Here is a 16,793-nt window from a genome sequence, read left to right on the forward strand (position 1 = left end):
AGCCAGCCTGACTAACTAAACTAACTTCTCTGCTGCCTTCTAGTGAATGATTGTGAGGTAAGTTTTTGCTACTTGTAAACAAAGCCTAGCTAATGAAGCATTGGTCAATCTTTACAGTTAATGAAGTGATGGTTTGAGACTCTGCTCAAGGGATTGAATCTTGGAACTTTCAATTGACTTTGAAACTGAGAGGGTAGAAAGATAGTAAGTTGATGGCATGGGAGATACAAGCCCCACAGTAGGACCTTCAGAGAAACAAAATCATAATCAATAGGTTTATCACAAAAAAAAGGAGAGTTCACTATAGTAGTGGTACTCAAAAAAAGTTTCAAAACTTTTTGGAAACTCGGGTAGAGTGCAGCTAAACCTTCTAAACGCATCAAGAAACTCGGCTTCGATGGACTATGATTGAAAGTCAGGCTGGCACGGTGTGGCAGAGTCTCAAATCATGCCTGTTGCTCACCAACATATTTGTCATTCTGCACGGCTTAGAGCCAATACTCGAGTGCACTCAAGGGCAATGGATCCTCGAGAGTCTTTCTCCAATGTACCACTCAACCTCCCTCCAGAAGCACCTGCCATCAAGATGTCAATTCAATGGCAAAGCAAAAATGCCCTCACTGATGTCTTGGTGAACTACCTAACCACGCACCCCTCTGATTGTAGGGTTCTATTCTATTCCGAGGGGAAGAAAAAGATGTCTCCTGCTGATGACAACCCCTCTGGCAAGGACAAAGGTGATATCTATGGCATTATCACTCATCTTATTTTTGGGCAACACATCAAGTACGGCCCCGCATACCATCAGAACCCGAAGAAATTCCATGATTCAGTCTCCAATCATGTCTCAGGGTAAGTACTGTCTCATTATTTTGTTCTCATATATGCTAATTAAATACATCAAGACTCAGGACCAAGTACAAGAAGCACAAGAGCCAATTTACTGCCACAGGTGCTGGTGTCATCCTGTTTGATGGGACATCTAGAAAAAATCTGTTAGGTGAGTCCATCATCTCTGGTTTTTGGTTCTTGGCTGATTGAATCTTGTAGAACGGGTTCTTGCGGATCTTCCATGGTATTCGGATCTCGATTCCATCTGGCATAGTAATCCCTCCATAGCGGCGAAGACACACTCCTTTAAGCCAGGCGTTGATCATGCAGGCACCCTATATTCACTTGTCCAATCGCGTGGTGGGGCTTGTCCCTCCATGCACTTTGGTGCCACTGCACCTCCCCCTAATGCTTAGCTCTCCCCCAACGCATATCCCCCCAATGCATATCCTCCCAATGCATATTCCCCAAATGCATGTCCTCCTCCCAACGCATGTCCTCCCCCTAACACATATCCTCCCAATGTTCTGCCCTCCTACGATGCATGTCCTGCTGCTCCTTATGCTGAGGGTTCGCATGGTGAACCCCCAATTGATCCACAGCTACTCTTTTTTTGAAATACACATTTACCCCTCCTTGTAATAACCCCCCCTCCCTCGGACGCACCTTCCTAGCCTTCATAATTCCCCTGATGTCGATATTTGTGATGACTTTGGACCTGCTGACGATGATGACCTCTATATAGGGAGTCCCGGCCCATTTTCTGCCCCCCTTGGAAATGTGTTGGATCACCTTGACAGTGACAAGGATATGCAGGATGACACAGGTGCCTCTGAGAGCTCTCCCTGAGCCACAGCAAAGAAACACCAGCTCGCAGAATCACTGTCTGATCCCCCCAACCCATTTGAAATCCCTGCAAAGTCACCAGCATCATTTTACAACAGCCACGCAGCATTTGGTGTGCAGAGGCCATTGAGTCGGAGGCGACGCAAACCATCAATGGAGATTTCGCGCAGTATATCTACACCTTCTTCGACAACTCGCAAGACTACCCCCTCATTGGATTACCGCATGTCTCCTACCCCCAAGACCTCATTGCCAAACAGTGCGGGTGGCCCAAAGAAGAAGAAGGCGAAGTCTGACATCATGTAGCAGGTAGACCACGTTCAGGATGAGATTGAGAGTGTGCACTCTGACACAATGTCGCGCCATGACAGCAAGCATCAACACTTCCTCGCCAAGCTTGATGTGAAGACCAAGTATCATTGTGACACCAAGAAATATGAATGGCTTCACGGTACCTGTGAGCATGAAGTCTCTCAAGCCACCGTCAACCACCAACACTTGCAGGAGAAGCACGATGCTGAGATACGCCTTTGCGAGACGGATATTCAAGTGCATGAATCATTTATCATCGTCATTGTATGTTGCTGTCATGTTTTTTTTGCTACTCATGATGTGTATATGTCTCTCCCACGCTGTTGTCATTCTAAACATCTGTCCTCCTTTGTTGGTACTGCTCTGATTCAAGTTGATGTTACATAGGTTACATACATATGCTGGACATTTGGTAGTAGTACAAGGTACATTTAGTAGTAGTGCATGTTAATGTGTTAATGTGACTGTCATCCTTCCCTTCTTTGTGCTTGAGATCGAGGGCTATCAAAGAGCTCATCTATAAGCCTTGCACGAGTAGCCTGACCTGGAGTGCCCTCATAAGTCCTGTCACCAATGACCTCATCACCATCTAGAGCCTCAAACTCTTGAGGAATGAAATCTTCACCCTCTGTGTGAGCCTACTTTAGAGAACTTGTATATGTTCCATCCTGTTTGCGGTGTTCAGTCTGAAAGCAGATGATTATGTTGTGCAGGATGATGTAACACTTGATCCACTGCACAACAAAATCAAGGTCTTTCTCTGTCTGAATCCTGAAGTGGAGCTCTCAAAGGAACTGGAACCGTCCCTTCAGAACGGCAAATGTGTGTTCAACATGAATACGAATCTAAATAAATATAAATCCATTGACAAACCACAAAAAAAAATACCTCAGAGAGGTGATAATTGAATGTCTTCTGGTTCTTTGTCAACCATCCATTGTGAGGCTTCTTGAAAGGGGCAATACACCATGGCTCCAATGGATAAGCACTATCTGCCCAAACCCAATGACCATCAGGCAGAAGGTCAGCATGCTCTTCATACAGGTGAGTAGATTGAAAAGTAAATGCATCATGGACACTCCCAGGATGACCAAGAGAATAATCGACGATTAGGAGGTTGTGGGGTAAGATGACTGCCTAAAATTAAATTAATTATTACACATGAAGATGAAAAAAAAACATTACTTGACAGCCAAGGGAATACTTAGACTTCCTGTCATAAAATGTTTCACCATAATAACCAGGTGTTGTGAATAGATCCATAGTTGAGCCATCAATGGCTAGAAAGCCACCTCTCCACTCTGGACAACTACGTGACTCAGCAAACTTCCGAGACAGGTCACTATCCTCAGAGTTATCTGCAGGGAAGCAGATAAACTGATCATGGGCATTGAGCACCGCGACCATCACATAATTAGTGCAACTGACCACTGACCCGATACTCACACCTGCCCATTGAGTGATATCCTCAAGAGTGATGGCATTGCCATAGTGGCCTGCACGATTCATAAAAATAGCAAGCTAGATGGAGATGGGGAGCTGAGGATTGTTGGACTGGTTCTGGAAGATAGGGTGATCAGAGATATGATCAAGGATATTGTCAAAGATCTCTGGATTGACACAAAGTTTCTGCTGAAATAAGTGAGGGCGATGTTCCTCATGGTGAACCAACATGTGAAGTTGAGGTGCTTGTGGAGGAGGTTCATCAGGCTTGTGGAGTACATGTACCCTCTTAACCTTATCATGAAGAGCAGTGATGGTGTCTTGGAGCCTGTCATAAGACATAGTGACATTGTTGGATTCGTCACTGGAAGAATCTGAATTAATCCCTGTCATAGGGGAGGGGGGGATGGAGAGCTAAAAGACAGATGGCTAATATCATCATCATTCGAAGTGGAAAGTGAGTCCGAGTCTGAGTCAGTCTCAGACTCAAGGTCTGACCAGTCATCTAGGATATCCTGAGCCTGCATCCTGGCTAATGCAAGTGCAGCCTGATCAACAGCATTCAAGAGGTATTTACGTATGGATTGACGAGGCATGGTGGTGGGGGACTCAGTGTAATCTCTTATCAGCTCGCCTGATCTCCAGCTGATCTCTAGCGGAGTTTAAATCGGAGTTTAAATTTTCTGCCACCATCAGCGTGCAGACTGTTGCTGACATCCGCCAAGCTGTTGTTGTCCACCAGCACCATCTAGCATTAGTGCTGCCAATGGCCACCCATCCATGGTCCTCTAGCACCCATTGTTACAGGCATCCATAACACCTACAGGAGCCCCCACTCTGCCTACACCAGCCCCCGCTCTGCTAGACTCTGAACGCGGCGGTGCGCCGTCCGCACCTAGAGAGACAGCGGTCTGGACTGCTGTGACCCCGCCCCTGGCGCTATGACACCGCCCCTGGCCTAGACGGCCTTGTACCTGATCCATGGAGGCTGTACACCTCATGGTCACCCTAGATCGGCGCATGTATACAGCATGCTGCTTCATGAAGATCCAGAGTGCCCTTGGCGCCTCATGTACTTATGCGCAGTCGCACTTGGCGCTGCATGCTTGATCAGAGGTTAAGCCTCATGTACCTTATCTGACCCTCATGTCTTGTTATCATAGATCCTAGATATACTATAGATTACAGACTGAGCTTGAACACTTACATGTAGCACATATAAGTAGACAGATTATTGTACTTAGACTTTACTTTAATCTACTTGGTTCTATCCTGAAACTTGTTCAACTAAGCCTTCCAGCTTAGTTGTCTAGACCGCACTTCTAAGTCGCTCCCCGCTTCTTAGCCGTATCCGCTAGCCCTGTATCTCGACGAGTGCCGTCTTACCGAGATAACCGGAGGAACCCTTGATGTTCCGTCAAGCTGAGAACCACCCTTAGCTTCATAGGCTCACTCAAGCCATCGCTAAGAAGACCTATCCAAGTTCGCACACGCCGACCGACGGTCAGTGTAACACCCATGGGTTATCATCCCGTGCCATCCGTGAGTTCATTAGCAACTCAAACCTTCCACTCATCATACCAACCCTTCTATGGCCAGGAGCAGGCTTCGCGGTTATGCCCCTGGTTCATTACTCAGCGCTACCCAAACCTCACCCACCTCAACCTTACACTCGTCATACCAACCCCTTCTACAGCCAGGATCCTCCCCCAACACATATCCTCCCAATGTTCTGCCCTCCCATGATGCACGTCCTGCCGCATGTCTGCCTGCTGCTCCTTATGCTGAGGGATTGCATGGCAAACCCTCAATTGATACATGGCTCTATGCCAACCTGCTCCCCCATTTACCCCCCTTTTTAATAATTCCCCCCCCCCCCCCCCCGCTCGGACGCACCTTCCCGGCCTTTGTAAGTCCCCCAACGTCGATATTTGTGACAACTTTCGCTGACAATGACGACCTCTATTCAGAGAGTCCCGGCCCTTTTCTGCCCCCCTTGGAGATGTGTTGGATCACTTGGAAGGTGACAAGATGATGCAGGATGACGCGGGTGCCCTTGAGAGCTCTCCCCGAGTCACAACACCAGCTTTTAGCATCACTGTCTCCCCCTCCTGCCCCCCTAGTTCCAGCTCTATGTACCTACAGCTGATTTCATTCTTGTGTAGACTCCATTTTTTTACAATTTTCTGAATACTACCATTTGAAATATGAACGACGTTGAAGCATCTACTACCCATTACGAACCTATGTTGTGGTTGCTTTTTTCTACTCTATCAAGTATGACTTTCCCCCATGAATACAACACACACTTTGAAAATCACAAGTGTTTAAATGTCCAACTTCATGCCGATATGCGCCAAGCATGTTTAGCAACTTGTTTTGAAACTTCAGCCAAGAGTTTGAAGCATTTAAATGAGTTTACAAAAGTTTCAAAATTTGTGTTGAGTACCACTAGTAATTATAAGTGAGGAAATCAGATGATGAAAATAGATGGCATATGGGTGTGTGCTTATAGATTACAATGCTTTGTCGATGACAATTGCACACAGGGGCATCTACATATGCAAGGATGTAAAGAGAGAAAGGAACACCCACCAATATAGGGGTCCAAGCTAACTGCAGCCCATGGAAGTAGTAAGGGAGTTTGAGGACTTGCAAATATTCATGAAGCAAGAATGAGATGTGCTCTTACACTGCTTCCTTGTGTAATACTGGGGGGGAGGGGGGTTAATCCACCATATAAAGGCTATGAGGTTGGGGAGGAGGTAGTTCTTAGTCTTAATATGGTGTTGCTGCTCCTATACAGTTCTGCCATTAACAATTACCACACATAGTTGTGGTCAAACTGACGCTGCTCTCATCGAGAACATAACTAAACTTAATGATGACGCTCCTATTACTATCCTACAACTACCATCTGCAGATCACTCCCATCCTCTGTTGCTGTCAAACACATATACATCCACAACGTTGAGTTCGACAGAGTCATCTATGGATCTCCCTATGATGTCTACTACCACAAAGGTTGTGTGTATATGTTAAGAACATGCTCAAGGGTCATATCCGAAGGGCTTGGCTTCAGCTCATGCACTGCGCCCCTTACCCAAGTACATGCCCCTAACTTCCGAGGGCTAAAGGACGATGTCCGGAGTCCTATGCGTGGGAATTCTGGCGGATGTTCGGAAACAAGTGATAAGACTAATCCGGACGAAGTCCGAACTAGAAAGGAAACAGCGGAGGACTACCAAAGGTAGAGGCAGAGCTGGTAAGTCAATAGGAGTCGATCCTAAGACTATTGGAGACGACGAGAAGAGACTCAAGTCGGATGGAGGGGGGAATGAGCAGAATCTAAGATAATACTCAAACTAAGGAAATACAGAGACTTTACAGGGTTTATATACTATGAAGGACATAATGGAGAATCAGTCAGTGCAGTGTGAGGCTATGTGAGGCTATGGACGGAGCATGTGGAACACCTAACACTGGTGTATTGGAACTCAATACAATGAAGACGGAAATGAATAAGGGACGGAAAATAAAGCACACTAACTGAGAAGGGAAATACTAAAGGGAAAAGGCACGGAAGATAGAAGCTAACCAGATCTGGAAGTCCAGAGATGATTGCATGATAGGTCCGGATCTGGAACACGGGATATGACAGTATGGAGCAAGCATCCACTAGCAAGCCTCTGTTGAAATGGGAATGAAGTGGGCCACTTCTAGAGGCTACTGAGAGACCAAAAGAGATCAGACTAGAGTCCAGAGTAAGTTGTCAATCTATTGAATGGTATAGTGAAGTTGTACAGTACCTAGAGTCCAGAGTAAGTTGCCAAAGAGGTAGGAGGAAGCACTGGACTCTGGGATATGGGCTACATATGGTAAACAAATGTAAACAGACAAGCCACAATCAAAGGGTAAGTAATAACTCAACCTAGGGACATCCTAGGGAGGTCAGGAAGTCATGTAAATAGGTAGCAAAGTGTAAGAAATGATACCGTAAGTGTAATGGCATAGTTAGACATATAAAAGATGTAGAAATGTGTATTGTAGAGGTGAATGATCATATAAGTAACAGCTAATCTAGGCAATGAAGAAGAGGACAAACATAGACTACCAATAATTATATTTGACAAGAAAGGCTATGCACAATTTCTATCTTAAGATGATATTATATTCAAGGATTAACAAAAACTCATATACATGATTTTTCATGCTACATACAGTAAATGTCTATGTCATAGACTACTATATACTTGCTTAATTAGTATGCTTTTATAGAAGTTTTTACTAGTAGCCATAAGCCTATATCTTGGTGCATTATAACTTCTTGTCTATCTAAGTATTTGGAGGCTAGTTCTGTTTCAGATAAACTTGTCATTTATGACTCCTCTCATATAAAAGCAAAGAATATTAATATAATCTGGCATTATTGGGAAAGGTGGAGTATGACATAGAAGAAACTGGTCACTTTTATAAAGGCAAGACCATGTGACATGAGAATTAATTCAAGGAATAGTGCTAGAGTTGAAACTAGTTCCAAGAAAAACAAAGTATATACTAAGGTTAGCTCTGAAGCTAATGAACATAGCTACCACTTTGAATTTTGAGATGACCTTAGTTTTGATAGGTCTTATCTAGAGCTTGTTGATGCAGTCAAGAATTTAGCAATTACAACTAAAAACCTTGTAAATATTTACTTAATCTTAAATACATATTGATTCTAATATCATTCACTGGCTAACACCAGATGAAGAACTTAGTTTACCTCACTAGGTTGATTAGTCTTGGAAAGATTTTCATCTTTCTGAGCATATACATATGTATGTCAGATGCTGTGCTAATAGGCAGTTTGAGCCTACTAATAGAAATTCCAATTTAGTCTATATGCCTAGCTGCTCTAATAGTCTTAGACCTTGGATTGCTTTTGAGAGACTGCAAGCACACCATAGAGTATGAAAAAATAAGACTCATCCTGATACCTTCTTTTACTTAGTCAATTCAATCTTGGACCTTTAATCTATTATAAAAGTGGACAATATAATCAGTCAGAGACCCCAACTAAAACTTGGACAAAGTTGCTGATTTTGATGGACTTTGTCATATCCCGTATTCTGGACCTACATCCGACAATGTTCCCACGCCTCATCCGGACCTCCGGACCCCCTGTCCATGTCCTTTATCTGTCCAGATCTCTATAACTTTGCATATCCACACACCGAGATCCAATATCCGGACACCCAATCTGATAGCCACTCTTCAGGATCTCTGGATCCGACCTATGCTTCATATCCGAAGACCAAACCTTAAATCAGTGCTCATCCCCTTATGGTAATTACCTGTTTCCGAACATCCAGTTATCCCTATAACCAATTGTGTTTTATTTTCTGTACCTGATTCATTTCCGTCTTCATTTTATTAAGTTCCGATACACTAGTGTTAGGTGTTCCACATGCTCCGTCCATAGCTTCACATAGCCTTGCACTGCACTGACTGATTCTCTGTTATGTTCTCCATAGTATATAAACCCTGTAGAAACTCCTGTATTTTCTTAGTCTAAATATTACACATATCAGTCCTTGCACTAGATCTCACACTAAGTCCTCATACTAGTTCTAGTCCTCCGACTTAGTCAATATCCATCTCAGGCCTAGGGAGGAATTCCCTAGGCTGGAGCTCCGCTCCTCTGCTTCTCCGATCCTCCAAGTTTCCGGAAGTTCCTCCGGAACTTTCCCGCAGTCTTCTGGACCTATTCTGCTTCGGACTTTGTCCCTACGGCCTTTCCTCTGTATCCATTCTACTCAGGATTCATCCTGAGTAGTCATTACACATATCTGTACCAGGACGAAACCTCTCAGTAATTTCCGGAAGCTTCTCGCACTCATCCAGATCCGGACAGTCCTCCCGGACTTTCCTGCACTCCTTCGGAAGTCATATGGACTTCCTCTGGATGTCATCTGCAATTAAAGGCACATACTTGGGTAAGGGGCACAGCGCATGAGCTGAAGCCAAGCCCTTTGGAATCAGTCCTACCCTTTGTGTACGGTCTTAACAGACTTTGACTCCTGCAGGGGGTCAACATATGTTTGAGTCAACATGTGGGCTTGAACAATACAATCAATTAAATGACACTCCAAAAAATACTTGGAGACCTCAACTTAAGAAATGAGTTAGAAATAATTGTATAAAGGAGACTTTGAAACACACTGTTCCTGTGTCCTGGACTGACAAATGTAAAAGATATCATCATTTTTTGAACAACATGATCCTGTAGTCCTAAGTAATCTCCAGCTACAATGCAAACTTCATCACTAACATTGAACATAGGCTCTACATCCTGAAGTCTAGCTTTCATCTCCTTACATTGACCATCCAAGTCAAATGCTAGCTTCACTCAACCACCAAATATGTGATCTATTGTTAGGACCATACAGACCTGCCTGAGTAAGTCTGGCACAATGAGGTGAACCAAGTCACCAGAGCACAATGACTGCTTGAAGAATGTGATTTTGGATTGTTTGCAGAAGGGCATATCCCATTCAGACTGGATATGAAGGTGGATGGATGGTGTCAGGGTAAGGAACATGCACCAACTCAGTGTAGTAACAGTGAAAATTCTTCTTTAGAAGGCCACAGCAGTGTCCTTTATGATGCAAGTACATAGCTCATGATCAATTATAATGTGATTGTGCACGAGAAAAGGTCCCCAAAGTAACAGAGGTGTACAAAGATTAGGAGCAATGATCGCTCATACAGTCTGAGATGTATATATTTGGTCAAGAGAAGTGCATGTAAGCTTGACATAATGTGACAGAAGAAAAGACTCTTTGTTCTTTGAGACAGCGAAAAAGATTGGTAGCAGTTTGGGCAGTTTGCATTGACAAAGTCTGAGTTATGCGACGAGTTCTTCGACGAGTTCTTCACCAATCAGAACTAGAGAGGATCTGTGGTCAATAAGTGCAGAAACAGTTAGAGGTAATAAAATTGCAGGCCCATCAAGTAGACAGGTCCATCACAGGTGCAAAGTTTGTAGTGGAGCTACACACTCTTCACCTGAGTCAGTATCATTGCCCAAGGCTACAGAAGGCATCATGACAGCAACCGTGCTCTCCATTACCTTATTGACTCCTACTGAGGCAACCACCTTGTCATCCTTCTTAAACTTCCTAGCAGTAATTGTAGCCGACATCAATATTTTGTGGCTCATGCCATCTGGGAATCCCTTTAGGCAAACACTTGATGTATGACTGGTGAATGGTTCACAATGCTTGAAGTACCCATTGTTATCGTGAAGCAGCTGTCGTTCATTTTCTGAGAGAGAGGGCAGGCGAACAAAGGTTTTGTTGTTTGAGTTGTGTTCATCTTCATTTGAGTGTTCAGAAAGACCTTTTTGTCCATAGTCGAGCAAGCTCATTCAGCACAAAGAGCTGCATTGACTACATTCTTCTGCCTAGCAAGGTAATGAAGATGTTTTTCATCGAGGAGATGTACTTTTTCAATCCATCTCCTTAAATTGATCTCGGTTATACCCTCCACATGGTAGTCCGTAGCAAGCTCAGGGTTCATATGGGACTCAAGGTAATATAAGAGGTTGATGTTGTTGAGGTGTGAGGTAGTCTCTTGCAAGAGTATATTCTGGCTTTGAATATCCACTGCCCATTCATTGAATGGGTGCTAGCCTTGTACAGATGCTAGCATTTTGCGATAGACAGAGTCAAACCAGTCAGTAGGTAGCCAATAATTACACACCTCAACAATATGCTCCTTGAATGAAAGGGCATTGAACTCCTCTTGGTTGTTGAGGTACCAGTCTTGGATTATCAAATCCTATACCCCACACAACCTTCTTTACCTTCTCATTGTCTTTCACCTTCTTGTGTAAGAAACATTGCATGCAACTCATCTCCCAAGTGTGCAGGGCTTCTGGTGTGATTTGCCCAGTGGTAAGGAAGGGAGGCTGTTAGTTATATGATCATTCACTTCTATAATATGCATTTCTACATCTTTTATGTGTCTAACTATGCCATTACACTTACAGTATTATGTCTTACACTTTGCTACCTATTTACATGACTTCTTGACCTTCCTAGAACATCCTTAGGTCGAGTTATTACTTACCTTTGGATTGTGGCTTGTCTGTTTACATTTGTTTACCATATATAGCCCATATCCCAGAGTCCAGTGCTCCCTGCCTCTTTGGCAACTTACTCTGGACTCTAGGTACTGTATAACTTCACTATACCATTTAATAGATTGATAACTTACTCTGGACTCTAGTCTGATTTCTTCTGGTCTCTCAGTAGCCTCTAGAAGTGACCCACTTCATCCCCATCTCAACACAACTAGTGTTTATAAAATGAAGAATTAATACATATACAAAATTAGTCTTTGCCCATTCTTTAAAAAACTCAAAGCCAGTTAAAGCCTATTTTTGACATTATAAGATATAGATTCATGTTTGGAGAGGTGTAGTTTGTTATTTTTAAGATTTACAGACAACCTAAATACTCACAAGGTGATACTTAATGTCTGGTCTGCTTGCTGCTTGTGACTAATAAGCATCATAATATAGCAACTCATACTACAATGAAGCTACTTGGAAAATTCTTCAAGTACTTTGTTAAGGCTATTCTTATGGTAACTGTAAGCTAATTTCAGACTTGAAATTTTATAAAAAATTCACTAAACTTATATAGCCTGACCCTTTCTTATTTAACTTCTTTTAACTTCTTTTTTCTGTGTAGATATCATTTTGTTAAACTATTCTCATATATGACCAGTGCAAAACTTAATGGGATTCTTCTTATTTTTTCTTGCTTGCTCTGTTTTGTGAAATTCATTGGTTTCCTGTTTGAACGATTTCTAAGCCACATTCTAATCAGTCAGCTTTTTTTTGCAGAATGAAGCTTCCTTTGAACAGGCATTGATTTCTCCTTCTTTATCAGATTCTTCATCATTAATTTTATATACATTAGACTAGTCAAATGTTTTATCTGTGCAAATCACACCTTTTTCAAAAAACTTAACAAAGTTATTTTTTTACCTTGTTCCTTATAAGCTGCAACTATGTTCTTGCAGATTTTCTTGATTACATAAAACCATTCTGACTTTGAATATTTTACAGTCAAAAAGTCAGTTTATAATTGACAAGAATAGTTTTAAAGCTACATGTCTAGTCTGAAGACATAAATATATAAGCAGAAGATAAAGTTTAAAAATATAATGTTATAAGTGAATAGTATTGATAGTTTCAGTATGGCTAGCTGAAGATCTCAATAATTAGTTTAATCAGTCACATGATTGTAATTAATGTATCATATAGGACATGTATTTATGTTGATCTGAGAGGTGACTGATATTTAATATCACAATAGATTTAACTACTATTCTACTAATAATATAGATATATAACCAGAAACATATAGATATCAAATAGGAAGAATAAAGAAAATATATGACTACATGGCAAGTTAAATCCTAAATGATTGAGGTAAGCTTAACAGTTTGTTATGTAGTTACAGTATCTGAATATATAGTCATGTGACCATATTGGAGATCAATGGACCATATTTATATTTAAACAAACAAACACCTAATGTCAGACTCATAAGCTACAAAACAGTGTTATAAATTCAAGGCAAAGTATCTGGATACTCTAAATATGTTAATATGAATAATAAAACAAATACATAGTTACAATGAAATTTCAATCCAGCAGGTAATACAAGTTTTGCCTAACTTGAGTTAGTAGGCAGGCTGAAGGTAAAGTACTTCCTACATGTGTCACCATTGTACTTAAATGTATATATCTTAATATGATTAACAGAACTCCAAGCATCTACAAGATCACATTCAGGATACTGAAGTGGCAGGAAGTTCCTCTAGGGTCAAAGCTGTGAATAAGTTTAGGTATTTGAAAATGTCAATGAAGTTGCTACTTTTTACCAGCAAAAAGACATCTGAATAATGGCCAAATTTGTAGAACTACTTAAGCATGTCAGGAAAAGCTTAACAAATGTAAAGACATTGGATAAGGACAAGGTTGCTGAAGGCAAACATGAGATATACTTCAAAATTTGATTGGAACCAGACTACATTAAAGGCCACAGCTGCAGAAAGACTATGACTGTTTGTGTCAAATTAGTACCAGCTATAAGTCACAAAACTAATATACTTACTGGGTGATCAAAATGCATAACTTAGAAAATGACTTGACATTATCAAGCGCAACACAGAAGAAAAACCACAGGAATGATTTAGCTACATGATCAATGAGGACCTGCCAAGGTGTAAGAATAATTCTCAAAAACTATAACAAGTGAGACCAATTATTCAAATCAAAAGAGAAAACACTTATATTGTTAACCAAAGTGATAATATATTTATTTCTGTCATAGCCTACAAATAAGTCTCCATGCGTATTATTAGTGTGGTTAGATATATTAAATATAATGTGCTTCTAGTTGTTAATTAATAGGTTGTGTACCAAATTATTGACACCTGCTTGGTATATGTTAATCTTAGAGACTGTGCTAATATTAAATGTTACCTTCTAGCATATTATGCCACCATTGGGAAAATGTGACTTCAAAAATTGATGAGCTAGTTTGAACAACCCTCCTGTACTATCATAATCTGTCATGGAAACTTACATAATATACTAACAAGCTAACATCCTTTTGGTGTTTTCCTAAGATATGACAATAAATACACTGGAAGGTCACATGCAATGCTATGATAGCCTGTGTAAGTGACACATTTGATACAAATGTCATATGGACATTCATTACATAAAACAAGATATTCAACCTTAATAGAACTGTCCCTACAAATGATACAGAACTGCATGTTTAATGACCAATTAGTCAAATCCAGTTTAAGGAAATAACTTACCTCATTGTGTTTGAACCTCTTACATACTTTTAATCTCTACTCCATCACCACTGACATATTGCTGGCACTATCTAAGTCAAAGTTGACATGAGTCACCAAGCTGCTAGTGGTCTTATTTTCTGTATTCTTGGTGTGTGCTATCATATGTATAAGAAGGGTGAACTGAGATGTGTATAGAAATTAGTAGACTCAGATAGACTTATATGTTGTAGAGTATGCAAACTGATAGTGGCTATGGTACTTGATGAACTAAGCTACAATAATTAGTAGACTAAGATGTCCTTAACAAAGTAGACTTACATGTTGAAAACCAGCAAATGACATGAGAACAGATAGCAATTATGATTCTCGATGAACTAAGATATATCTGAAAACAGTAGTTAGTAGTCTAAAACACATCTAAAAATGTCAACTTATATACTTGTGTTTTAGAAAAAGGCATGAAAATGGAAACCACTAAGAAGTGATAATATAAACAATTAGCTGATAGACAAATATATATTCAAAAATTCTAGACTTACATATACATTTGAGGTACAGAGACAATAATAGGTAACAAAAACAATGTAGTTGAGAAAAACAAAACTTAGAGTTGATGAAGTTCAACAAACATTACATAAGCTTGCCAGTTAGTGACAAACAAACATTATCTGGGCTAGTGGCTTTGTGGGACAAATACCTACAAACTTATATAGTTATCTATTCTAACTTTAACTTTCCACAGTTCATCGTTCCTTCCACCTTTTTCTTTTTTTGCTGCTTGAATCTCTCCCTCTACACTGTCGGACTGTCAGCCTGTCAGCCATTTTGATGACTAAGGCTATCTAGATAAGGAGACAAAGCTTTTGTTAGAGACTCTCCTTGGAAGTAAAAGCGAGCTCTATGTGAAGGCTACAATGAGTGCTAACAGTGAACATCTAAAATTGCTCAAAAAATGAGGAACATAAGAGGATAAGCAGCATGGCTTTATGATGGAGAAAGGAAAGGCTAAGGTAAAGCTAGCCAAGATTGAAACCAAAGTGAAGAATGCGCAAAAGGTATTCTTGATTGACAGGTTGCCAGACAAGGTGAAGGCAGCTGCTTGTCAAGTACTAATTGACTATTTTACTACCAGTCAATAATTATCATAGCAGAAAAAGATTATTCAAAATTGCACACCTCCATCATCGACCGGCTTCCCTCAATTACTTATTCATCTCCCATGCAGGAAGCTCAACTTCACCTCCCTCAGCAATTCCACCAAAACCTGTGACATCAACATTGTCCATAGCATCATTATTCTTGTTGTCACGATCAGGATCAGTGTTGTCAAAGAATGGAATATACTCTGGATAGTCACCCAGGTTGATACAGAGATTGTATAATGTCAGCAATGTTTCTACTACACAGTAGGTGTCATGAATGTCATGCTCGGGTAGCAAGTCTTTCAAGCTTGGAAAATGGCTCTCCATCATTTCAAATGTGTGCTCTACAGTGATACATTGAGAAGAGAGATGCTTATTGAAGTTGTGGCAGCATTGTTTCTCCACAGGTAGCTGGCCATTTACCTCGGGCTTGGTGAAAGAACAAAGAACATATGGTGACAATAGGTAACCTTGTCAGATGTGAGTACAAAGTATGATATAAATTGGATTGACATACCTTTATTAGCAAGGAGGGGAGCTCTGTCTCAAAGATAGTCACATCAATGCTACCAAATGTGAGATTTCTTCCACATTGTGACATCTGATACTGATCTGGGCCAACCTAGTTCAATTGCAGTAAATCATCTTTTAAGAGAGCTATCTAGCATACTAACACAGTCTGGAATGCCTGAATGATCCATAACATGTGTGGCTACTTGGTGGAGATGGTCTTCATCACTCCAGGTCACAATGTCTAAGACCAGCTCTCAAACAGCATGCACCATACGTTTACAATACAAGAAAAAGTTACCAAAACTGATCCCAGCTTGTGCAAAGCTTGCATAACACTAGCACCATGTGTTCCATAATGGAGGAGGAAATATGCAAGCTGATAGTACACAGGATGCTGTGGCTTCCTTCCTGTAAACCAAAAGATAGGATTCTGCTCCAAAATGAGCACTAAGCGGTCAAACGTGGTCCAGCCAATACTACAATTGGGTTTCAGTACATTTTGAGGGACAAAAAAAACACACCAATACTTGTGGCAGAAATCTCTATCTGGCCAGGTCATTGAGATTTTGAAGAATTCAGTGCACTTTTTCCATTGATTGTAAGTGCCATGGGAGATTGATAGCATGATGGATAATGCATGAAGGCCTGCACTTGTATGGGTAAAAAAGTGTGATTTTTAATTATTTTCATCATTGGAATCTTCTCTATCAGATAACTCCTGCAGACAGCCTTGCTCATGATGAGATGCAGCAAGCATACTGGTATGTACAGAATTTAAGATCAGAAGATTTTTGAAGTCTTTCTTTTGTAGTTGCATGGAGGGCATATGTTGCA

At 41.0% G+C, this 16,793-nt stretch overlaps 4 protein-coding genes across 4 annotated transcripts; 1 reads left to right on the forward strand and 3 right to left on the reverse strand.

Moving 5' to 3' along the window:
* Nucleotides 1-448: 448 nt before the first annotated feature.
* On the forward strand, nt 449-1,247 carry F5147DRAFT_651151 (uncharacterized protein; the record flags this gene model as incomplete). Its single annotated transcript, XM_041433514.1, has 3 exons — nt 449-852; nt 912-1,000; nt 1,051-1,247. The coding sequence occupies 3 exons, from the start codon at nt 449-451 to the stop codon at nt 1,245-1,247; spliced, it is 690 nt and encodes a 229-aa protein (XP_041295106.1).
* Nucleotides 1,248-3,510: 2,263 nt separating this feature from the next.
* On the reverse strand, nt 3,511-4,028 carry F5147DRAFT_771609 (uncharacterized protein; the record flags this gene model as incomplete). Its single annotated transcript, XM_041441263.1, has 2 exons — nt 3,511-3,796; nt 3,856-4,028. The coding sequence occupies 2 exons, from the start codon at nt 4,026-4,028 to the stop codon at nt 3,511-3,513; spliced, it is 459 nt and encodes a 152-aa protein (XP_041295107.1).
* A 6,293-nt stretch (nt 4,029-10,321) lies between these two features.
* On the reverse strand, nt 10,322-11,991 carry F5147DRAFT_651152 (uncharacterized protein; the record flags this gene model as incomplete). The annotated part of the gene is made up of 10 exons (XM_041433515.1): nt 10,322-10,373; nt 10,476-10,815; nt 10,870-10,879; nt 10,921-11,103; nt 11,179-11,256; nt 11,282-11,386; nt 11,548-11,565; nt 11,638-11,652; nt 11,695-11,749; nt 11,942-11,991. 10 exons carry the CDS (start codon nt 11,989-11,991, stop codon nt 10,322-10,324), a joined length of 906 nt encoding a protein of 301 aa, XP_041295108.1.
* Nucleotides 11,992-15,602: 3,611 nt separating this feature from the next.
* On the reverse strand, nt 15,603-15,902 carry F5147DRAFT_554294 (uncharacterized protein; the record flags this gene model as incomplete). Its single annotated transcript, XM_041430468.1, has 1 exon — nt 15,603-15,902. A coding segment is annotated over one exon (300 nt), but the record flags the coding sequence as incomplete, so codon positions are not given.
* Nucleotides 15,903-16,793: the final 891 nt, after the last annotated feature.

This window comes from Suillus discolor, assembly GCF_016758755.1.
Source record: "Suillus discolor strain FC423 chromosome Unknown F5147scaffold_16, whole genome shotgun sequence".
Lineage (NCBI taxonomy): Eukaryota > Fungi > Basidiomycota > Agaricomycetes > Boletales > Suillaceae > Suillus > Suillus discolor.